This window comes from Calypte anna, chromosome 2 (genome assembly GCF_003957555.1).
Source record: "Calypte anna isolate BGI_N300 chromosome 2, bCalAnn1_v1.p, whole genome shotgun sequence".
In the NCBI taxonomy this organism is placed as follows: Eukaryota; Metazoa; Chordata; class Aves; order Apodiformes; family Trochilidae; genus Calypte; species Calypte anna.
In genome coordinates, this window is record NC_044245.1 from 15,244,452 (window position 1) to 15,269,712 (window position 25,261).

The 25,261-nt window shown below is 41.8% G+C and overlaps 1 protein-coding gene across 3 annotated transcripts in view; it reads left to right on the forward strand.

Annotated features, from left to right (window-relative positions):
* Positions 1-17,798: 17,798 nt before the first annotated feature.
* Positions 17,799-25,261, forward strand: part of ARHGAP12 (Rho GTPase activating protein 12) — a 76,302-nt gene continuing 68,839 nt past the window's right edge. For 2 of the 3 annotated variants that reach the window (XM_030445655.1, XM_030445656.1), the window contains exons 1-2: positions 17,870-17,946; positions 23,759-24,512. In XM_030445655.1, the coding sequence (XP_030301515.1) occupies positions 23,844-24,512 (669 nt within the window). In that variant the 5' untranslated portion in view covers positions 17,870-17,946; positions 23,759-23,843. Of the gene's footprint in view, positions 17,947-23,758; positions 24,513-25,261 lie in introns of all 3 variants that reach the window. The other variant, XM_030445654.1, reaches the window with a different exon arrangement.

The following is a 25,261-nucleotide window of genomic DNA, read 5'->3' on the forward strand; positions in this document are numbered from 1 at the left end:
CTGCCACTTCTGCACCAAGGGGGTTGGTGTTATGAAGTTGTTTGCTGCCGCCTCCTTTTCAGCAGAAGCATCACCAAAGCATCAGTAAAACGATCAACTTGTCCTGTGCTCTGTTTTACTTGGAAAGAGATATGTCACTATATATTGACTCTGCTATGAGACTAATACTTTCCAAACAGCTGCAGGTCTCTCCTACCCTCTGAAATATTCTTGTGGAGGAGTGAAGTGGAATATGTTTCCCTCTAAAATGTTATTTTCATTTGATGTATGCTAATGCATGTGCAATGCTGTCACTGAGATACCCAGTCAAATGTAGACTGTACAGTTTGCTTTTACAATGGCACTTCTTACTGCTAAACATTTTAAACTATTTTTTAAAAATGAAAAACAAACAAACAGATATTGGGAAAGTCTTGCTTGAGACAGGGAAAACAGCTCCTGGAGGAAAACTGTTTTTATTGCTCTTAGTTCATGAAATGCTTCACAGAGGTCAGACTTCTTTTCTATGTAAAAATTGCACATGGGGATAGAGAATGATTTTCTGGAAGTCTCAAAGTATGTTAGTAGCAGAGGTAGAATATCTGCTAATTATTAGGCATTAAATAATTAACATTAGTAACTAAGATGCTGATGGAGGGGATGGGGTAGTAGGGCTTAGTTTAGACTAAAGCACTTTGCTCTTAGTCTGCCTCTTAAACTGCTCTAAAACAGATTCACACAACAGCTTGTCTCTGCCTGTGTGATGCAGCTGTGCCAGCTGGGCTGTGTCCTGGCCCTCCCAAGCTCCCCCTGCAAAGGGGGGCAGGCGTTTGCCTAAAGGAAAGGGAATTTAAAAGAAGGAAAACCAACAACCGCAAACCCCAGGAAAGGGCATTGTGCTTTGCAGGGAACCAGCCTGCTCACTTGATCCGGGCTGACTCACATCCTTGGTGGCTGCGAGCAGCAGTCCCGGCATGAGTCTGGATCAGGATGTTGATGGATGCCACGGGCAGTCGTGTGCTGACATGTTGAGCCAGAACAGGAGGTTCAGGTCTGAGGTAGCAGGGCTCTGGCTCACATCTCCGTTCCTGTCACAAAGCAGGCAAGTACCAGATTTAACACGGGTGCTTAGAAACGCCGCGTTTGCTTTGAGGACGCTTTCTGAGCACTCCTGGCTGCGTGTGACAGTGCCCAGGATGTCACCTGAGCAAAAGTCATAACATTATTGCCTGATGGTTTGGTAACTGCAGACGTGCAGGAGGCGGTTCTCAGCAGGAGGTGTTGAGCAGGGAGGAGTCCATGGCACCAGGGTGCTACAGGGAGCAGTGACTCAGTGGAGCAGCGTGCTGCTGGCCCCGAGGCGCCCGGCCACCACCGGGCTGTGCACATGCAGCCTGCCCTGCTCCTTCCTGAAAGGAGGCTCTGCCACCCTTCCTCTTTAAAATGATGAAACTAGGTTGTTCAGAAGCATATTATTCATAGTTGCCTTTTACAAGATAAACCTCCGAGCTGGGTGTGATGCCAGGAAATGCTCAAGGTTAACAAGTCAGGGCTTCAAAATAGGCTCTTCCTACCTACTTGATGAAAGCATGTGTGAATTTCACTCTCACACTATGACATGGATATGTAACTCCAGCTGGTCCTCAGTCTTTGCTGGCAATACTTACCTCAGCCTCATTGCAATTTTATACTTCATGAATGACTGGCTTGGATAGATCAAATCTTTAATGTATTCCTACTGACCCTGTGTGCTTGAACAAGAGGAAGTATAGAAGCACTCATCAGTAATTAGTTGCAATTTCTGGATTGAAATGCACTATTAATGTGTGTCACATGCTGAGTAACAGTTGTGCAATGAGAGGGTTGTGATGGCAATTAGGAATTCTAGAGTTTTAGGGCAATTGCCATGACACCAACCCCACTCAGCTTGTACAGAATTGTTCTGGACAGTATGTGTGTGCATCAGGCAGAGACTGTTTGCAACTCTCAGTAACTCTCTCGCAAACTGATCTCCAAAGAGATAGCAATTCCTCTGTCCTTGAGAACATATCTGGATGATAAAGTAACCCTGAGCCCAGATGAGAGCCAGCTCAGCCTCTGCGAAAAACTGTCAGTGAATACTGGAAGTCCTCCTGCTCACCTTTCCTTGCTTGGAGTCTCCTCCTTTGAAACCTCCAAGAGTGTCCTAGCTCCCTCATGATCTCCCTTTCCACAGAGAGTAGGGAGCAGATATGCAAGAGGAGGGCCAGGGTTCCAACTTGCTGACCCATAGAGGATGAAGAGGGCAGCAGTGGCAGCACCTGAGCAGCACTTCACTACAGTTATGTGGGTACTGCACACACCAACAGTGTCTCTCCCTGACTGCACCTAGGAAGACACCTTTCCACCTGTCCTTCAGGCACAGAGCATGGACACTACTGTGGGTCCTGTGGTCTGTCATGTGTGAGGGGCTTAAAGCCTGGGAGCTTCACAAAATCATGTTTTCTTGCTCTTGGAGTCAAACACTGCAAGGTTTACAAATGCCAGCAACCTTTTCCTGCTGCCTATTAGTTTGGAGAACATCTCTCAAGCTTGCCTGTGCCATTGGAGATGTGTGAAAAAAACTAATCTGTGCCTGCTTCAGAGCACACAGCTCATCAGTGCTGCCCACTGAAACCACTGGGTTACACAATTTGTCCATGGGTGTCCTACCTTCTTTTTTACACATCCAAAATACCTGTCCTAGACTTCAGACACCTTTGCAATGACTATGGCTACCAATTTGAGTCATCTACCAATAGCAGTTGTCATTGCAAAAGACATCTTGAAGGAGAGCACTGCCTGGCTGATGCCTCCTTCTTCTTCCTCTAGTCCTGTCAAAGGTTTCTAGAACCAAAAGAGTGGGGCCAGACATATTTGACTTGGGAACCCAGCCTGAGATTTCCCACTGTTCGGGTTTTCTCAGTCATGGTTAATGTTGGAGCACTTTCAGGGTCACCTCTGAGTGCAGGCAGAGGCTGGACTAGCTGTCTACTAAACCAGGGGGGAGAAGAAAGAAGTGCTATCACCATGAAAGTGAAGTTTAAAATCCCTCCTCTTTTAATATGATCAGACACTTAATAAAAGAGGGAGCTTGGCTTTCAAACCTGGCCCCAAGCCCTACTTCTTGGTATTGCTAGGTCAGCTTATTTAAACTTTGTTCCCTTAATGATCTCTTACAATATTTATTGCTCCCATTTTTAATAATGGGAGATAATTTTAGCTCTGCATCTTTCTCACAAAGGATTTGTTATTAAATATCTAAATCCTGATGCAGTATTATTGTCTTCTACCAGCTGCTACAGACCCTGTTCCACAGACCACTGATTTCTTTCATTTTGTGGCAGTTGTATAACACTCAAGAGGGATCAAAGAGTGTTCTCACTGCAGACTTTCCACAGCTCACTAATCCAACACCTGCAAGTGCCAGTATTACTCTGAATAGGGGGGCAGCCCTGTCTCAGCATTATAAACTAGTCTGAAGAAATTTGAGATCAGTGGACCCTAATGGATGAGGTTTTATTTGGAGTAGATGTGAGTCTCCAGTCCCTAGGGATGAATGCTTTTCAGTGGTGCAAACTGAGAGTCTCTGAGAAAATAGGGCCAAGACTACACTGTAGCATCTCAACTCTGTTCTCTGGGAGAATTATCACCAATAATTAATCATGGTTTTCTTTGTTTGCTTCCTCCTAGAAATAACTATACAGGTCAAATTTATAAACAGTTTGGGATAATTTAATTACTTTTGGGGGAGAATCTGAAGTTTCCTTCAAAGAAACTGCTGAAATTTACCTCTTAATTATTATTATCAACTCTGGGGATTTTTTGGGCAGGGGGAGATTATGTAGAAGAGACAGAAGTGAGACAAAACATTCTCCAAGCAAAGATATAATTAGGGATTAGAGAGACTGATCCTACTGCATAGTATAATTAGGAGATTATGGCATGGCATTGGCCTGGATTAGACTTGACAGAAAAATCTCTACCCTGCTATATAAAACCTTCCAGGCTTTGAAATGCAAACCTGTAAACAAAATGCCTTTACTGCCTTTAACCTGTGCCCTACAGTAGCCTCACTCTGCTAAGGATTGCATGTTGAGAAGAGAATGGAAACTTGTGTGGTCTCCTGGGTTAGAGGTAGAGAAATCCTTGATGGGAGGTGACCACCAGCTCCACCTGCTGCTTCTCCTTCCCTGCAGGGAAACTGGTCCCAGCTGAGCCTCCTCTGGTGTCCCAAGCCAAGCCTGCTTCTGAGCCCCCCCCGGGTGTTGGCAGCATGGGACAGTGGGCTTGAAGACCCCCCTACTCTGGCTTCTGAGAAGATTCCTCCTGGGATCTCCCCTGGATTTTGGGAAGAGCCTTGGATAGCACCTGCTACCCCCCCCCCCCAGCCCTGGACATTGTGTGGGAGGCCAGAACCACTTCCTTAGGTGGTAAGTGGGGCTAAGGAAGACACTGTGTGGGCTTGTGGGCAGGGAGAGGGGGAGAAACCTGCCTGCCTGAGGCCCTGGTATCACAGGGCTCTGCATCAACCAAGTCAGACCCTAAACTGCATGAACACAAATAAAATTGTGAGAATCAGGCACATAGATTACATTCCCCTACCTCCTACTCTAAAGCATCTCTAAAATCAATAACTTAAAAAAAATAAATTAAATCATACCTCTAAATGGACTACCAGTAGGCTAAGCTTGGTGTGCTTTTGGTACATTAGTTGATTAATTCTTGCTGAAAGTCAATAAAACACTCCAGTGAAGTATCCCCCAAATCAAGCAGTAAGACAAACGCTGCCACTCGTCCACAGAATTTTTATGGTGCCCAAAGAGGCAGCTTCCCTGAGGAGAAGAGGGGAGTGGGAAAGTGCAGTGCCCTCCTGCAACTCCAAGCACTTTACCATGGGTTTCTTTGTCCTGTACTATGATTGCAGCAGCAGGCTGCCCATTTCCCATGGCATCTTCTCTCTCCTTGTCACCTTTTCCTTTTATCTAGTATTAATCCTTCAGCACAGAAGCCACCTTTTTACTCTATTACCTGTTCACAGAAGTATCGATTGTAAATGCAAGCAACTCCTGAGTATTTTATTTCCCTCATTACTCTCCAGCATAGAGGTGAATAATATAATAATAATCTGCATCTTATGGTCAATTAACAAGAATACATTGATGAAATGCATGAAATGCATGTGACATGCATGTGACAAAAGCTCAGTGTGAGAAGGCCCTGAAGCCTCCCCAGATCATTTTCCTGTTCTGATGCTCAAAATCATTTTGTCAAGTCTCACCAGCCTTCACACGGAAGGACCAGATAATAAGAGTATCTTGGTGAAATAAAGGCCTTCTTTTTCTTTGCAGAGGATTGATTTTAACAAGGTCATTTGTCTTTCTCTTGCTGTGCAATCACAGAATGAAAAATGGCAGGATTTACAGAAAAAGGAGTCATCAGCACATCATCTTGTCAGACTGATTTGTCTGGAGAAAATGACTGTCAGATTTCCTCATCCTAGGAAGCTACTGAACACTGCCTGCAGCCTAGGAATTTCTCTAAACTTCACAGCACTCACACCAAACCCAATATTCACAATATTGGAGACATTTAAGCATGTTATTTTAATTAAAAAACAAGTGCTTTGATCCTCAGAGCCATTCTCTTTAAGATATTGTTTGGAATAGTTTTGCAATTTTATCTATTATGTATAACATGAACTGAATATTTGTGTTACACCACCACAGGCTTGTCTAGAAAATGTAATTTTCTCCCCTCTACATTGTATTTTCTTTACCAAGATTATTGCCCCTTTGAGTACAGCCTTATGCTGTCTGGCAAGCCAATTAAAAAGTTATTTGAAGTTGTAAGTGAAGAAGTAAAAGATCTAGAACTCTAAAAAGTAACCTGTATACTGCTATAAAAGCATCTGTCTGGGGGATATTAAATGACTGCAATGTACAGTCAGAAATAAAAGGTAACACAGCAAACTGGAGCTATCATTTAATCTCTCATGAGGAGATTAATTAATTTGACATTGATAGCAGCTGAGCTTCAACATAATGGCATATGATACAAAAGCATAAAAGCTTCTTTTAAAAGTGCACATTAAGAGTTATCTGCCTGACATCCTACAAAGTAAAGCAGATTCCCTGCCCCCCACATTTGGCCCAGCAAGACCATTAGGTGCTTTGTCAGAGCTTTTGATATTGGAGCACATCCCTATTTCTAGAGTGGTTTTTGGTTTGGTTTTGTTTTGTAAGACGTTGAAGATCTTACTGTTTTTGAAATTGCGTAGGAGAATTTTAAAAGGGAATCTTCTACTTATGTTGGGAGAAAAGAGTCCCGGTGTATATCTAACAAAATGACCTGATAAGATCTGTATATAAAAGAAAGCCTAGGAGCTCTGTGACAGCCTGGTCCTGCATAGCAATCTTGTCACCACTGCACGATGGTTGCTGTGGGGTTCACCCAGAGCCCCAGAGGTAACTTGTTCCTCCACAGCCCCCAAAGATGCTGCTTGCACTTTAGTGAGCCCCAGCTCAGAGCTCAGCCACCCAGTTTAAGGGAATTGACTTTACTTCCAGGAACAGGGATGAGTTTCTCGGGCAGCCCACCCTGGTTTTCCAGCAGATGGCAATAACCCATAAAGGGTAAGCAGGAGAAGCTGGGGAATGCAGCACCGGTGGGGCAGGAGCCTCCCCAGCAGCCCTGACAAATCCTGGCAGTGGGGAGAAAGTGGAAAAGCAGGGAAGAGAGAGCAAGGCAATGAATAATAGATTACTAAAATCGAGCCAGAGAGAAAGTGCATACACAGGAGAGGGAGAGAGTGCATAATTCATCTGTAATTGCTTGGGGGTGGTGGTGCTTAAATAAGGAGAGAGATGAATTTCATGTTCCCTTTATTCCTTTTCTAATTGTGCCTGTGGTGGAAGCGTGTTCTTGTTCACCCGTTTGGGTCTTGAAGCTCAAAGGTGACCCAGCTACCATCTTGCCATCTGTCAGCTCCTGGGGCTGGTCACACAGGATGCCAAGGCATGACTGAAGCATGACCTAAAAACCAGTGTTACCTGTAATACTGCAGGCAAAAAGTGGACTGGGTAGAGGTTGCAGCTTTAAAAACAAAAACACAGGGACAAAATCCTAGTATTATCTTGACAATGGCTATTTCACAGGTCTTTAAAACACTCTGGAGGAATTACTACTTCCTATTCATCCTGCTCACTTTGCAAACAATTGAATTTAAGTGAGATTGGCTTTTGCCACAGCAAATTGAAACCTGTTTAACTTGCTTATGTTTCCCTAGAATAAACAAGAGAATAGGAGAGAATGCAGGTTGGCTAATCTGGAGTCCATAAAGGACAACTCCTTGGGCATCAAGCATGTATGTGCCTAGATGTGATGATTTTGTGTGATAAACTGACATGCTGGATTTGTCATGATTAAATGCCTCAAAATTCTTATTGGTGTTACAGAAAGCAGCAGACCCACGCTCTCAGCTCAAAGGTCTGTTTGTGCCCACATCCCATCCCTAAAAGAAAAAAAGAAATAAAGCTCTTCTGCAGGAACAGAACAAATGAGACAACATGCCCTGGTTTCCTAGTCACTGGGGGGAGGTATAAAAGGCTGCTCTGTGCTGTAGAACCTGAGCGTTTAGAACCCCCGCTGCTCCGTGGATACCTGTGTAAAGCTTTTGTTTTCTCATCTTGCTCCACTTTTGGCCTCAGTGAAAGATTCTGGCAGCACGTTCCCTGCTCTAGTTTGTGTGAAAACCTTTCTCAGTTTCTACTTTGTAATATTCATTATCACTGAATGTTCCCTCGTTTTTCTTTTCTTTTCATGAAAGAGTGCACTTAGAAACTCTTGATCTGCTTTCTTCTTACTGTGTTATCTTTTTTCTTACAGTGCTTCCTTGTACTGGTCTCTTCCAAAGATAATTTTTTTTTCAGTCTCTTAGAAAAAGGCATAATAAAGTGGGAAGGATGTGCAATGTCCATTCATAAAACACACAGAAAAACATTGAGCTGCTTTTTTTAAAGAAAACACAATTCTTTCATTTCTATGTCTCTCTTGCCCTCCTCCAAGAAACAAATCACAAGGGGTGAGGAAGATACTTGTTTTGGGGAGGTTAAATGATCGAGATCCTAATAATAAAGTATTTGCAAGGTTGAAGACCTGCATCTGTTAAAAAATAGTAGCTGTTTGGTTTTTTACATGCCATTGTATCAGTGGACCTGTTTTAGCTGCTGCTGGTATGACAGCTTCTCAGTCTCCACGGCAACAACACAATTCATGTTTATTTTTTAATTATTTTGTGTTCAGCACCTAATGAGACACTCAGCTTGTTGTATGCATGGAGCTCTGCTTTTATTTTCCTATTCCATTGTGACAAAGATGATGGAGGGAGGTGAGTGCTAGTGTATCATTCACTGCCAGATGGACTAGCTCAGACAAATGCAGTTTGAGAGACCTGCTCAGAGTGACTGTCTCGCACTTTACGTTCTGACCAAGAGAAAAGATACCTACAAATATCATGTTTCTTTTAGTAACTTGTGGTTATTGTTGCACTAAGAAATTTCCATTAAACAAGAGTAAGAATGGATTGTATATTTCCCAGTGAATACTAAAATCTCAACAAATACACTCTCGTTCATTCAAAAGCTTCACAGATTTGATCTGAATACATTTGAATGATGCTGCCTAGGGAGAGCAAAGGAAAAGTAGTGTCAGTGTATTCCCATCATGGAGCTGGGGGAGGGGGCTGCCTTGCTTTGAATATTCACTCTCAGACTGAAAGATGCAGGTTCAGTGTCTGCTTGAGGGGATTTAAGCCCCCTCCACCACCTCTTTCTTAGTTCTTCATTACTAACCATCACACCATTAAATATTCTGGGGTGCTTGCAATCCTGTTGCTGCTGTTCCACTTAGCATTAATAATTAAACTTTCACCAGCAGAGGGACTGAGCTTCAGATATCTTCCATCCTTGAGGACTGTTCCAGGCTGAGAAGCATTCATGTCTTTTGTTCAAATGATTGCTCATATATTTTCCACACACCAAAACTGTGCCAGCCAGAGAGATTGAAGGTGGCCCACTTTAGAGTGACTCTTATGTTTAAGATGCTAATCTGGAAGAGATGGTAAACATGATTGTAAATCCAGTTTCTGCTTCATTTAAACTAAACTACAAGGTCTTTGTTTTGGTGTTTAAAAACTCTCACATTTAAATTTGTTTTGACCCAAGCCAGGGCCTGTTCCTGTTTTGTTCTCTCTGCTTGTTTTGGTTTTTTTTTGTCTCAGCAGAAAGCCTGAGAACTCTCCCTCCCTGTTCATTAATTGCAAACATTATGATAACAAAACTCTGAGCCAGTGAACACCTCTCACTTGGCTTTGGAGTCTATTTATCCCTAAGGTACACCTATTATTTCATAAGTGGAAGCACCTTCTAGGTATTCTTTTATCAGTAGTATAATGGATACTTACAGCTCTGACTTTACTTCCTTGTGAACATGACTTGGTGTTAGCAGCTTTTATCTTGGCTCAGCTGCTTGCAACAGCTCTGGGGCTCCTCCCTTCCAGGACATAGTTTCATCCTGACCGAAACCAGCATCCTACACAGAGTCACTCTGTTGGTAGGGCAGACAGGTGCTGCACCAGAGCTCTTCCCACTCTGCAGGAAGAGATCATGACCTAAGTTATGTAAAACAACACAGGGAGCATACATATTATGTACTGTCAATGTCATGACCTGGAATGTTCAAGGCTTCTAGACTTTCTAATTAGGGACCAAGCTAATTAGAACTGGCTAAAATGTCCATATAATGGACATGTTTTTATTTAATGGGCTTCAAAAGAGAGACAAGTTTCTCTCCTTTCCACAAATGTTTACCATTTTCTCTAAAAGTTTTAGCATGTATTAAATTGAAAACTGATTAGGTGAATCTAGTATTTTGATGAAAAATAAGAGTTTGGGGATTGGCTTAATGCCAGTGATACAGATAAGAAGTTTTCATAAATGTTTTTGGAAGTGCCAGCACAGTGAACGGCTGAGCCTGGGGGAAAGGGCACTAGACCACAGCTATTGTGAGGAGGTGCAATGCAGTGCCACAACTAACATGGTCTTTTTTTTCTCCTTTTATCATGGAGCAATTGTAAAGTCAAGCTATGATCTACCTGAAACCTTCCAGGGAATCCTTCACACCAGCTTGGGTTATAAACCTATGCTAGTCCAGCCAAAGTGCCATAAATTTCCATTCTTTCTAATGACAAATCAATTTTACTACTTAAAAAACACATACAGAAAATGGAGACCCAAGCAATCCCTTCTGATGAGTTTCCCCCATGGTTTGCTCTCTAGTGAAAAGCTGACTGACTCATTTCTGGCTGGAAGCAGCTGAGACAACAGAAGCAGCGGCAGCGGGGACTGCGGCACCTGCAGCCTCATTGCTGCGCCAGCCTTAGAGCAATGAAACACTTTGGAAGGGTTTCTTTTCCTTTTTCAATGGAAAACAATTGGACAAAAGGAAAGAGCATGGAAAAGCAACAAAGAAATTTGCAGGAAAGTAGGCATAAGACAAAATGTGGACTTGGATTACTGAAGATATCTCTTATTTGAAGGAGTGACAGGACTGGAAATGGTTTATTCCCTGAACTTCAGCAACTCCTTGGGAATGGCTGTGATATGCTGAAATTGCTAAGAACTCTGAGCCAGCGCATAGTTTCCTTCATACCAGCCCACTCAGAGCCTTGAAATAACTTTTATCAGAAGCAAAACACAAAACTGAAAGAAAGAAAGAAACAGCATGTCATGAAAATGTCATAACCTTCTACCTGACTCTTTCTGTGGTAACTATTGGCACTATGACAGTAACCATGAAGTAGAATTAAATAGAGAACAACTGGTGCAGGGGCTATAATGGAAGAGAGGAAGTGGAGAAGGAAGATGGTGGCATCTGTCCTAGTAAATTGAACATGGACACAGGCATTGGCACTTAAATCATCTGCAATGTGAACTTTTCAGAAGAGTCCTTACCATGGTTTTGGCCAGAGGGTAACCTGCCATCTCCCACACATGTCCTTCAATAAGACCTTTCTCAACAGGGAGTTTAGATGTGAAAATCAGATTTGGAAGAGTAAGAGCTCTATGGCTTTGGGCCTTTCTGGGCTGGCTGGCCTCCCTGTCTGCAAGATGCCTGCTTAACTCTCTGGTATAGGCACAGCCATAGAGACCTTCACATCCTTCTTCCCTTGACATAAGCAAAAAAGTCACATCTTATTTCTAAATGTGTCTAAAAGCATTTTGATTTTTCCTGATTCTAGTGCTCTTTCTGAAGACATCCAAAGTCTACAGTCCCCTGCCAACAAGGAGGTTAAAAAAAAACAAAAAGGCAAATTCATATCCATTTTCTTAGGGAGAAAATCTTCTGTTTGGTGTTTCCTTTGACATATTTACAGAAAGGAATCAAAATCCATCTTCACTTTTGTTATGTTTGGCCAAAATGTGTAATATGGAAACAGGGACATAGCAGATGATAAAGTGCATTGTTCACATATCTCAAATAGTCGCTTTCATCCTGAATGAGGAAAAAAAAAAAGTGTTTTTTACCCTTGCTACTACTGGCTCTTCTAGTTCTTATTTCTATTATGGGTAGAGAGCACCTTCTAATTTACAACTCACATCTATTTGCAGCTCTAATTGGAGAGCCACCCTGCAGATAGAGTATTTCATGAAGCAGCAGCTCAACCAGCCATAGGCAGCCCTGAACACTAAAGCTGTGCTGTGCCTGCCTAAGGCTGTCCCCTGGCCCAGGACCCATCAGCCAGACTCTTGCACCTTCAACACCAGAGTGGATGCATCCAAAGTGCCTTTCTGCTCCGTGCTAATTCTCAGACTGCTTAAACATGGAGAGATTTAGTTTGGCCAAAACCAACCCAGGGTGCATGCTAACAATTTAGCACAGTGGGTGGCCCTGTTTGTTTACCAGCACAGCCATAGCCTTAGACTGTGATTTTTGTGAATGTTTACTGAGCTGAATATCACAGTTACAAGAGAAAATATTTTTCTGAATCACTGGGATTCAAGAATGAAACTTCTTGCATCAGGATTGCTCTACGGCTCTGTTGTCTAAAAGACTACCCCCACGGTGACCAAGCAATATTTTAAAGAGAAAATACAATGCTTATGGAACAAAAGATTTCAGAGCAAATGTGAAATACAACACGTGCACGTTTGTATTTCTCAAGTTAGGTAGGCTAAAATAATTTCAGACGGCTGGAAATAAAAGTCACTCAATTTTTTTTCTCATGAATTTGTATAATTATTTTTGAAAATGAAAACTTTTAGCATTCACCAGTTTCAGTAGCAATGATTGCCACTATTTAACTACATCAACAGACTCTAGAGTGCACTCGCTCTGATCACATTGGGTTGCCTACTTTAAGATTAACAGTTCTCCAGACTCCTTTGACTGTAACAGCATCCAGCTCCACTGATTCTCAAGGGACCTCATCTACTTTTTATGTAGATGCACACTAATAGACACCCAAAAATCTTGGGCAGCATGAATCTCTCCCCTGACTTTTAAGTTGAGGGGAATCCCATCTGATCTATCAATTTCTACTGCTCTTTAGAAATAGCATTCTGTATAGACTGAAGTTCACGTAAGTTCACTTTGACTGTAAACTGGGAGCTTTATTGGACCTTGAGAAGCCCTTGTGATTGCATGGGATTAGCAATGTGCAATATGAGTTTGAGCCTCCAGTAACAGAGGGCTTAGAAGTGAGCACATTGTTCACTGAGTCAAGCTGGGCCCTTGCACTGGAGCAAATTATGAACTTCTGTGATTTGGGGAACCAGAAAGTCCCTCACGTATCTTCTCTGAGCCTGAATTTTGCAGTGTAATAAAATAATAATATGAATACAGCTTTTAACATGCAAGGTTTTATTTCATTCTTTATGCACAGTTATGTAATAGATTTGTATTTATTTCAATTCTGCTTATCAGTGGTTCATAAACACAATTCCTTCTATTCATTAGACAAAACATGAACTAGTTAGAAATTAAAGACACTGGTGGAAGACTGCCTTTAATTCTGCAAGGTATAAAAGGCCATTTACATTGTGCTTTTTGAATATCAATACCTTTCATTATAGGCTTATCTCAGGAAATGGATATTATTAGCTAAAGAATTAATTGTACCTTTTTTTATATTTTGTCTGTTAGCTCAAAACACAAGTAGTTGTGCAGAGCAGACCATGACTTAACTTAGGCAAAGGTCCTAAGTCAAGGTAGCACAAATAAATGTCCTCCTTCACCCACTGTGGTTTAGCAATTCTATCAGAAAATTATTCAATACTTTTCTCTATTTTTAATTCCATGCTGTGACTCAAGAGGTCACAGCCCATTTTCATGCTCAACACAGAAGTGACACAGTTTGGAATACTATGCTCAAGCAGAAAAAAGAAATAAACAGTTTAACTTCACAGGTAAGCAGTGAGCCTGGTTTTGGCAAGAGCAGAATTAAAGGATCAGACTGACCAAAACAAATTGCACTTTGTTCTGTAGCAATGCTGACAATAAGATAGTTGTAAAAAATGGTTCTTTACTTGCAAACTGAGACTGCTAATACAAACAATAGGCACATTTGAATTCTTGTCACAGCTTTCATGGGATGATCTCAGAGAGATACAAACACTGAATACCACAATGACCATGTGGCAAATGAACAGAGCAAAGTCAAAAAGCATGCATTGACCACAGTCCATCCTGGCTAAGGAGACAGACAAAAATAATCTGCTCATAAGATGAAAAAATCTTACAAATTCCTCCCAGATTTTTCCCAGTTAAACAAATTATCTTCTCTGAAATTCGGATAAAAGTTTTTCCTCAAGGCAGAGAGCATTCCTTTGTAGTGTCATGGTAAAAGAAGTTCTTCACTGAACTAAGAAGTCTGGGTTCCTTTTTCTACATTCTCTATTTCTCTTGTTCTTTTTTCAATTATTTTCCTTATACTGCACAGTTATATAACTAAAAATGGCTCATCTGTTAGTTGAGTCAGGAGATGGGAAGAAAATTGAAAAGTTCATGCAGAAAACCCAGAGTATCTGCACTTAGTTAAAAGGTGCTTTTGTACAGTGAGAAAGAACAGAAAGGAGGAACTGATTCTGTGTATATGTGTAGGTGGTAGAGGTATTTTTAGATAGAGGTGAGAGGCTAGAAGCTGTCAAAAAAATGAGAGTAGCAACAGAGTAGACAGGATATGCCCCAGGTAATATGCTGTATAGCAGGCAAGTTGAACCATTTATACAATACACTTGTAAGTAATATTTGAAGTAAAATAAAAATATTTTCTATTTCTATCAGAACTATCTACTTAATTAAGTGAATTTCTTTGCCTAAATTCAGAATGGCTTCTCCAGGAAAAGTCTCTGAAAAAAAGGAAAAACCCAACAAAAAAGCAAAATGTGCAAGGTGGATATTTGCAGTATCTGCCTGCTAGAGGTGAGAAAGCTTCTTGTGTTTGCCTTCTCAGTTGTTTCGGAAAGAAAGAATCAACATACTTCATAAGATTAGGCTGCTTGGTAAGGGGAGGGGGGGGGAAACAATGAATAAACAGCTTGGATCTAATACTGATCACGTTTTAAGCAGCACATTTCTGTTGGTTATCTAACATCAGTCCTAGCATTGTGAGTAACAGGACAGCAATGTCCAATCTCAGATAGGCATTTCAAGTTAGTTAAAACATGACATGCATTTAGAATAACTGCAACTGAGGCATAAAATAATCAGCAGTTGAACTTGCAGAGATTTGACCTAGAGGACTCAGAAGAAGAAAAATAGCAAAAAATAGTGAAATGGGAATTTGCCCTTCAGATTCAATAAGCTTGGATTTTTATACACATGGTCCTGGTATTTCAGAACTTTGAATCTAAGGAGAGGAAGCATCCTTTCTATGTCTAATTCAAACACCAAAAATAGATTTTTCCAAAACTGGATTTTCAGAACTGTGAAACTTTTGCTCTATAGATTTGTGTACTAGGGTATATTTGAAGTATTGGGTTGAGTTCTTCACAGCTGCAACATTTATCATGTTATTTTCTTATGTTCTTTCCCCTGTAATTCTGTACAGATGCCTGCTTTCACAAAACTTGTGGGAGCTTAATCACACTTGAGACAACTCCCTTTTGGCAAACATTGTTAAATCTGGACAAAGGTTTTGAAAGTTTGGAATAACAGGACTGACAGACATAGGTCAAACACTAACTTTGCATAAGGAATGAGTTCACAAAAAGCCAGATTGATGTCTTCTGTGCATGAACTACGACATAAAACATTCAGAACACAATAGATACACAAATTGAGAGTCCTATAGTTTCTATCATAGCTTACATATACTACATAAAGTAAAAGTAGTTGGCAGTTCTTTCACTCTGAGATTTGTGAAGTCACTATACGTACTGTATCTTGGCATCTAATATGTGCAGTAGTCCCATCTGAGGTGTCAGTATGACAGCCCTCTTACACCTCCAGGAAGAATATGTCACAGTGAGCAAAGATTGTGAAGTGTAGCTCTTTCTATTCCAATGTAACAATAGAGAAATCCTTCATAGGCAGAAGACACAAGAAATACTAAAATTGGAACTTGGGCTGGACACTTTATTTGTAATGTGGAATCTTTCATGACGGCACTTGGGCAGGGACTCAAAATTACATATCTTCTGGCACCTGGGACTCTATTATGCATGCTGATATTATGCAGGACCATTGGTTCAACACTGACTCAGACTCAGAGGGAAGAGTGCCTCAGTCTGAATCACTAATGCCATATCCTGCAGCACTCTAGTGAAGCCTTGGCAGTAAGGAAGGATAATTACAGTGTGGTTACTATGACTGATTTTTGATGTATACCTCAGGCATGTCACTATGTAGAATGCAGTCAGCTTGCTCAGAAATGCCCAACTGTCCTAAGTACATTATTTACTGCCACAAAACTAGGCATACAGATAGAATTCTATCAGACAAAAACATCCAGCTGAAGACCATTCCCTGAATTAATCTGTACCTTTTTGACATATATATAATTTACAAAGAATAAGTATGAATACAAAACTAGTTTCCTTTTACGTTTCTTTTTTTCTTTTAATGATAAATAATGGATATCTATATACAAAATATTTTTTCCTTTACAATAGAAATACAACTCTCTAGTCTGTGTTTCCAGACCCTGTGACTGCTGAATGAGTAGGTCTGACAGTGGTTATCAGCCTTACAACATCAAAAAATTTTAATAATGACATTTTGTGGACAGACCGCCCAAAATTAAATGATCCTTGATGTCAAGGGGTCAGTTTCACAAGTATTCAGGCTAAGATACACAGAAGCAAAGCTTTAAGATATTTGCAGTGGTTACTACATGTCTCACATGTTGTCATATACCACCTGATACAAGGACATATCAGTACTAGATGAAAATGTGTCCACATATTCAGTTACACCTATTGATCTTTTTATCTTTTCCTCAAATAGAGACCCTTTATTTCTCTTGTTTGCACTCCTGGGGTTCCTTCCCATTGCCTTTCTTTCCTTTCAGAAAACCTGTTCTTTCCACCTTTTAAGGATCTTACTGTCTCGTTCCTGGTTCCTGAGTTAAAATAATCAAAGAACAAGTTACGGCCAACATTAGTCTTGATTAGATTAATAAAAGCACAGCCAGTTTACACACTTTAGTGACATTGTTTCAGAATGTTTGCAGATTCATTCAGATACCACTGTATCAGTTACAGTCAGTTCACACTTTCAAGGTTAGCTTTGCAACCACGATGACTAGATACCATTTTTTTGGAAAGAGAAAGCTTACTTGCAATTTGGAAAACACTGTGAAGGCCACATAAATGTTTCCAAACTGAAATTTTAACCACTTTTATTAATATAGGAGATACCAAGCAATTTAACTCTGAATAACCGATAGGTTTATTTCTTACTCTTTTTCCGTCAGGCTATATGAAAATTGTGGTTTCTTCAGTTATCAGCATGTGAACAACAGACAGACCCCACGGTTGCAGCAAGGAAGAAGTGTAGCCTTTGTTTTCTACCTGTTTTTTTGTTTGTTTGTTTTTATAATGGACAGAAAGGCAAATATATTTGAGATTATCACGTGAATTAGAAAGTGATCTTATAACTCAGTCACAGTGTATTACTTCAGCAGACTATAGTAAGGATGGACAGCAGAAGGCGATGGACTAACCCAGCCGCTTTCAAGTTCCTTGTGGCATTCACTTCGGGGGCCAGGACCCTGCACTACTCGCCAGGCTGCATCCCCCCCGAGCCTTTCTTTTGCTGAGAAGGCTGCTGAACCCCCAGCATCTCGTCCCAGCCGGCCCCACTGCTGAACGCTGCCACCCTGGCTGCCGGGCCAGGCTCTGTCCAGCTGGGGAGCAGGCGCGGTACCGGGACTCACACACAAGTCTCCGGCCGTGCTTCTGAGGGCGACCCCGCGGTGCCCCAGGGCGAAGCCTCCCGGCAGCACAGGGCCAGCCCGCACCGCCCGCAGCAGTCCCGCCTCCCGCAAAAGCACGGGGGCTCCGCGCACCCCGCAGCAGGCCCGGGCTCAGCCTCTGCTGTATCGTCCCCCACCCCCAGCCCCGCCGCACGCCCACCGCAGCGCTCCCCGGGGCAACACAGCAGCACCGCCACTGCGCGGGAGGGGCCGGACCGGACGCAACCGGATCGGAGCGGTGGGAACCGGGACTCAGAACCCCCGCCCTCCCCCCCGCCACACCCCTCCACCTCCGCCCGTCCCCGCCCCGCGTCCCGCCCCCAGCACGTGACGGTGGAGCGGTGACGCTGCCGTGCCCCGGAGCTGACACTCGGTGCGGGGCGGGCGGGCGCGGGGGCCGCGGTTGGCGGGGGGAGCCGGAGCAGCAGCAGCAGCCGCCGCCGCCGCACCGGTGCGGGGCCCGGACGAGACAGGTGAGGGGCCGCGCCTCGCACACCGGCGGGGGAGGAGAAGGAGGAGGAGGAGAGGAGGAGGTCAGGGAGAATCGCGGCGGATCGGGGCACCGCGGTCGGAACAATCGAGCAGGGCAGGGTGGCCCTGCGGCGAGCAGAGGGCACGTCCGCGTCCGGGCCGGCTCACGGCCGCGGCCTCAGCCCCACGGAGCCGCCGTCTTTCTCCCGGGGCACCGCCGGGGAGCTCCTTCCGTGCTCGGCGGTCTGGGGGGTCTGGGCGGCGCCGCAGCCCCGCTATGCCCCCCTTGGCGGCAGCGGTGGCTTCGTTCCCCAGGCACCGCCGGGAGCGCCGAGCTGGCGGCGGGAGGCAGCACTACACCTGGGCGCTGCCGGTGGGCCCGCCGTGCCCGGGGAGGGCCTCCCGACCTGCCCGGTGCAGCCGCCGCTCACCTGCCGGGGTCGCGGGAAACAAAGGGAAGCGGTGGGAAGCAGCGGCTGGGCTGCTGTCCCCGGCCCAGATGGTCCCGGGAGGGGGTTCCAGGTCCTTGTGTTCACTTGAGTGCGGCAACTTGGGGCGGGTTGGCCGAGGTGAGGGGGTGCGGGTTTGTTACGCTATTTATAGCCGCTCGTTGGAGTCAACAACTTAACAAAAGCCCGCAACGAGGTGCGAGTGGGTAGGTGATGCGCTGGAAGCGCATTCAGGTGTGGGGTGCTGCCGCGTGGCTTGAAAAGTTGTCCTGACAGTTGTTTAATATGCATCGCTTATTCAGTACTCTGAGTCATAGGCACTTATTAAATGATTGCTTATTATGCCTTTAAGTTGTTAGGACGTGAGCTCTAGAGAGCTCATTTACTTAGAAACAGTGCTCTATTTCTCTAATAGCTGTAATTCTGTTTCTAATAATAGCTGTATTAGGAATCTCTGAGGATATGGCGAAATAATAAGCTTCTATTCATGAAGATTATACTTTGTGTTTTGTCTATATTTGTTGTTTGCATTTACATCTATTTTTATTCAACTTTTGTGTGTTCTAGATACACACTTCGCAGATGTTTTTTTACAGGCACCAGTGAGAACTGGTTGTCTGAATTAAAATACAAGGTGAGAAGTTACCTGTGCTGGATAAAAATAGGGCTACCCCCTTGGCACCAGAGGTATGAATAGGGCTAAATTCCAGCAAGATTATTGTGGGACCAGTCTCCCAGGCGGTGGTCATGCAGTACAGCTTGAACTGACCAGGGAAAAACACAAACATAAAATCTACTGAGCTGTAGCCAGGCTATCTCATCTGACCTGCACTTACAAGTATTTATCCTAATTTAGCTTCAGTAATTGAGTTTATTTCTGTATCAGCAGTGCGGAAGGGTTCATTTCAGCAGTGGGTGAAGTTTGATGCTGGAAATGGAAAAAGATTACACAAGTCAACTGCTGCTGCTTTGTAGGACACTGTGAACAAGGTCACGCAAAGAATTTTAAGGCGATTGGTTAATATCACTAGTGGCATTTTTAATAATTTATCATCTGTTTGTATTATAAAGTAACTACCAATTGTATAGCTATGGTGAGTAAGGTTTTTGTCAAGAGGAAAATAAAAGAGAAAAAAGTTTTGGGTTTTTTTGGTACACGTCAAGTCTTTATTACCTGGTTCTAGAAGATCAGAAGAAAAATACTTGGTGCCTGATAATTTCAAAAGAGAGATATTAAACACCTGTTGGGTGCGTTGTTGTTGTTGTTGCTGCTGCTATTATTATTTGTTTATTTTTTACTGGAGTTCTGGGATGATGCTGAAGTTAGGATTGTTAATATTCATATGATATATGTTCATATTTATCTACACATTCTATGTTATGATTCTATGTCTGTATGTGTTAGGGTCGTGCCTCCTTCAAGATCATTTACATACGCTTCAAGATCAATTCAGTGAGCGTGGTTCTGCAGTTGAGATGTGGTGGTGGAAGGAGGTGACGGCGTTGCTGCAGGCTATAAATTACCCTGAGGGAAAGTCTGGGGGAAAGTCTCACCTCACGGCAAACCTCCAGCTCTCCAAACCCAACCCGCCTGGAGGTGGCTGAACCCGACACATCGGAGTCTTAATTAGGAAAGATCTCGTTTTGTGTGGACGTACATAAAATCTAGCTAGAGGCAAATGTTTGCATGCAGAACCTCTCATTCTTCTTGAGGAGAACCCCCAGTCCCGCAGGTCCGGGACAGTGCCTGCAAAGGGGTGCGGTGCTGCTCCGGACCCGGGGGACGGGGTGGGGGTGGCTTTGCCGGTCCGGGCAGGGGTGCGGCGAGCAGGGGAGGAGCTGACCTCTGCAAACAGAGGTTGCTGGCTTTGCGCAGCCTTAGCTGAGTAAGTGTTGGGAACGGTTCCCATGGGAAATCGGGGCTCGAAGAGATGTATGTGTAGGGATGCAGTGGAAACCTGAAATGAGTTACCTACCCTGTTGCAATGGGTTTTTTTGTGTGGTGTTTGTTGATTGTTTGATTGGTTTTGGTTTTGTTTTTTTTTTTTTTAATTTATTTTTTTATTCACCTGATTCTGTGCTTTGTTATTACCAAATAAGTTTTCATAGGTCTCTGTTGTCCATTTATTGTTATTAGTCTCTTAATCAGGTACTTAGATTTTTTTTAAAGCTTGTAGATGTCTCCTGTTGAATAATTTTTCATTTTCATCCTCTTAATGCGCTATGAAGCATCCTCTAAGATAGGTTCTTCAACCTTCTTTACCAAAGTGGGTTCCATCTAGCATTGCAAGTCATGATAAAGAAAAAAATAAGCAAGGTTACAAAGTCTGACCTGCCATATCACATCTGTTGTTCATTAGTAGTAGCACAATGAAGTCAGTTCTGCAGCTGTCAATGTAAAATGTTCACATCTGAATTATTCTAAGTCCATTACAGTAGAGGTTTGGCCAAGGCTTCCATGGCTCTTTAATCCAAGTTCTGTGAGACAGATTCAAGGGCCCTTGAAAAGGGCATTGCAGTTAGCTATCCCCCTGGGCTGTGCACACAAACAAAACTTCAAACATTTGGGTTAGTGAAATCAAGGCTGTGGTAGTTGCTTGCAAACCTACAGGGTTAATGTTGACATTTGTTAAATTTGCTGAGGAAGATTTGTCACCTATGCGATGGGTATCTCTTTCTGCTTCTTGTTGAGTCAGAAATTAGAGCCTTGACTGATCCTGATGATATTATCTGTTTATAAAACTGTTTTAGTGTTTTGACCAAACATGGAACTCAGCCTGTCTCTTTTTGATGGTATGTTCAACATTATCAATGTTTGCTGTTGACTTGATAAGTTTGCACCTTGTATGGAAGAACAAAAATTGAGCTGCTTGTTTTTTAAAGGGTAGAGGCTGCAAGACTGACTTAAAAAGCGGGATAAAGATATTTTTGAAGCTACTGTATTTTATTTAACTTTTATAAAAAATCTGGGTTTTTTTAGGCATAAAATGCAACTTATCAAACCCATCTGTTGAAAAAAAAATGTTAAGCATGCATTCCTAATAAATATGGAAATGGCAAAAGAGGAATAAAGAATCCAAGCTTTCAAATACATCGTAGCTCAGTGGGAAACTGAAGGCTTATGTTACCTTTTTTGGTTTCTGTATGGGAGGAGAAACAGTGTGACTGGGTCCTTGTCCTACATTTCAGCCTCCAAGGTAGCAGACCTTAGAGTTAGACTGTAACTTATGGAAACATTTGAATTTTGCTGGTATATGACCTTGAAGCAATCAAAGAGGTTGGTAGCAGCTTTAAAGTTCTGGGAGGAGTCAGGTTTACTAACATGGACAAAGTATCATTTGTATGTCAGATCTTCCAAAACTAGGAATAGAGTGGGAATGGCTGCATTTTTTTTTTCATGTTTACCTTCTGCTACAGTTGCTAAACAACTTCAGAGCTGCACTTAAAAATACCTATTTATGTAGCACAGCAGGTTAGCAAGTTGTTTTGTACCCAGGCTGTAAATAGGTAGTAATGCTGTGAATTTCAATGTACCATTTTATGCTACAGAGTGAACACCAGAATCCTAGCATTTTTTTCTGTTCCTTTGTGTTCCCGCTGTCAGATTTGTTGAGTGAGGTACAATCATTCTTTCTGCCAAGTCCTAGATAAAATTGTCTGACCTTGTGATTCCATTTGGAGTCTTGTAAAAAAAAGGGTCTTTTAAGTTACCTGTAGGAAATGCTTCCTTGAAGCAGAAGGACCGTGACAGAGAGAAAAGCATAGTTTGAACAGGAAGACTTTTGTCCTGGCATCATCCTTGAGCTTTTTTGCTCCTTTTTCTATGAAGTTATGTGGGAAATGTATCTTTTTCAAGGCTTAGACCAACCAACACAAATGATGAGAGAAAAGCTGAAAAACTGTTACGAGGCTTCTGCTTCAGCTCTCTCTAGAAGTCCTTTTTTTATTGTTATTTTTTGGTCTTGTTCAGGGTACTTGAACCAGTCTGCACATGTGTGCCTGTGTGGAATGGCACTGGTTTCATTCTGTGGCAGGGGAAATGCTACAAATCTCATCACTAAGTCTTAACCTGAAGATGTACAAGTTTCTACATAATTTTTCCATTCATTAAACACGCAATTGAAAGAAAAAAAAAATGTTAATCTTTAAGATTATATGTGGCAGCATTTTACTTGAATTCTTTTACATTCTATTTGAATGTTGGAGATCTTCCCCTTTATTTATTTGCCTTGATTTTCAAGATTCTTTTATGTTGATTTTAATTTACTATGTTGTATTATGTGGAAGTTGGGAAGGCTGATGCTCATTCACTCATGAATTGTGACATCAATGCTACATTATTAAATAGGAGAGAACTTGTAGTTCATGGTGTGAATACAGTGATGGCTGTCTCTGTATTATAGGATTCTTAAAGATCTTCCCAAAAGTTTGATATATTATCAATTTTAAATTTTTTTTTTATGCTTCATAGTCCAGTTTCATTATTGGTGGGTTTTTTGTTTTTCTGTTTTGCCCTATAAACATTTTCTTAGATCAGGTTTTCTATAAGGTAAATACAACAAAAAGCTCTCCTAAGATAAAAGAATTTAAACATCTGAAACCAAAGCATCCTGGAAATATTGAATACTTTTATCTAGTGCTCCCATGGGTAATTCTAAATTGCAATTATACTAGAAATTTAAAGACAAATAAAAAACCACCTGTTTTATAGACAACAGCTTGATGCAGAGGCAGCTTCATCTGCAACCTCAGACAAGCGTGGGTCACATAGCTCTCTAGTAATGTTCTTAATTTAGGGGAAGGTTTGCAGGCTCTGTGGACTGTGCAGCACCTGCAGGTCAAGGATGCTGAAGCTGATGGCTGGAGTGTAGCACTGGGGAAAGATTTAAGGGGTTTTGTAAGCACTCCAGAAGGACTCTTGAATGGAAAGAGAAGTATAAATAAATAAAATAATGGTATTCTTTTGAATAGTTTCTTATTAGCCAGTGAAGTAACACAGTTGGATGAAGAAATTAAGCCTGTGTGTGAGCAGAAGAGATTGACTAGTCCCCCACAAAGCCCCTGGTGATCAATCAATGTTATTTAGTAATGGAAACAACAGACTTAATGACTACTTGATAGCAGGATGCTTGTGTGAGTAAGGAAAATTAAATTGGTGACTAAGTTGTTCTACTCATTTTCTATCTTATTACTGAGAAAAGTATCTGAATATTTCGCTTTTTTCCATCAATTAATTAGTCTCAGGTTGTCATAACTTGAGTAGTCATGGTTATTGTTAAAATTTTCTTCTGAAGTGCTCTTAAACGATTACTTTGTTACACATACATGATTTGTGTTTTGTTTTGGTTTTTTTCCTTTCTTACAGCTCTGATTGTTAACAGGATAGTAACACTCTGGAACAGAATGTGGCTTACCTTTTGCCTGAAGAGGTGAAATCTTTACAGATAGAAATGGCTGATAAAGGTGGGAAGATCCTTCCAGGCCAATTGTACATCGAAGTGGAGTATGATTACGAGTATGAGGCCAAGGACAAGAAAATTGTAATTAAGCAAGGGGAGAAATACATATTGGTGAAAAAGACTAATGATGATTGGTGGCAAGTCAAAAGAGATGAAAATTCCAAACCCTTTTATGTGCCAGCACAGTATGTGAAAGAAATACCCCGGAAAGCACTGATGCCACCTGTGAAGCAGGCAAGCATGCTGCCAAATAATGCTTTGAAGTTGACGCATGGATTACAGAGATCAACAGAAAATGTGAATAAGTCACCAGAGCTTTCTAGTTTTGGAAAATCTTCTCCAGTTCAAGTGTCTTGCTTAGTTCGAGATGCCAATCAAAATCTGGGACTGAACAATAGCCCCAGTCAAACTCTTGGTTTTAGTCTGGACTTTACCCAAAACAATGGAAAACTTAACAATGATTTGCAATCTCCCAAGGTTTCCAATCAGTATAGAACCATCTCTATGGGTCATTTCCCATGTCCAGAGTTCTTGGAAATAGAGAAGACCAGCTTCTTGCATGAACAATCTTGTGATTCAGCAGGAGAAGGCTCAGAAAAAATTCACCAAGATTCAGAGTCTGGAGATGAACTCAGTAGTAGCTCCACAGAACAAGTGCAGGTAAGTTAAAAAAAAATTAATTCCTTGTAGATTTGTGTGTTTTGTTTTGTTTTTCCCTTGTTGCCATAATTGCTTCGTACTGTTTTGAGATTTATTTATAATAAATTCAGATTGTTTAAGTGAAAATGTCTTGTCTCAGCATGACCTGGTTATTGAAGTCTGAACAGTTGATGTGTATTGCTCTGTTGCTTGCAGAAATACCTTGCTTTAGGGATTGATTTCATTTATGTTCTCTTGCCATTGAACATTACAGAAATGCTTTTGCTCTTTCTCTATTGTTTTGAGATGATACTGAATTTGAATTCTATTTTATTCCAGAGGAAAGAAGCCTACTGCATTTATTTCACACTCCTTGTCTTTTTGAAATAAGTGTTAGTTCTGTTAGTCCTAAGCATGTGTATACATAGTCTAAGAGCTGTAAATTGATGTATTAGTGTGTTTAATAGTTTTAAAATGCTACACTTAGGATTTATATGTAGTTTAATTTCTGATTTTATTAATTTATTTGGAGATGTTTGTTATAATGAATCAGCCTTGCCAATTCTACTTCTCACAACTTTACTGTGGATTAAAACTCAAAGCATGTGAGTTCACTAATTAGTATGGAAGAATCTGAAGAATGATGTACTCCCACTTCAGGCTAAAACTGAGCCTTGATGTCCTTTTTCCTTAGTAAAGTGTTTTTTCTGACTTAATTTTTTTTTTTTTTTAACAGACCTCCCTCCCCCACACCCAACAAAAGATTAGCA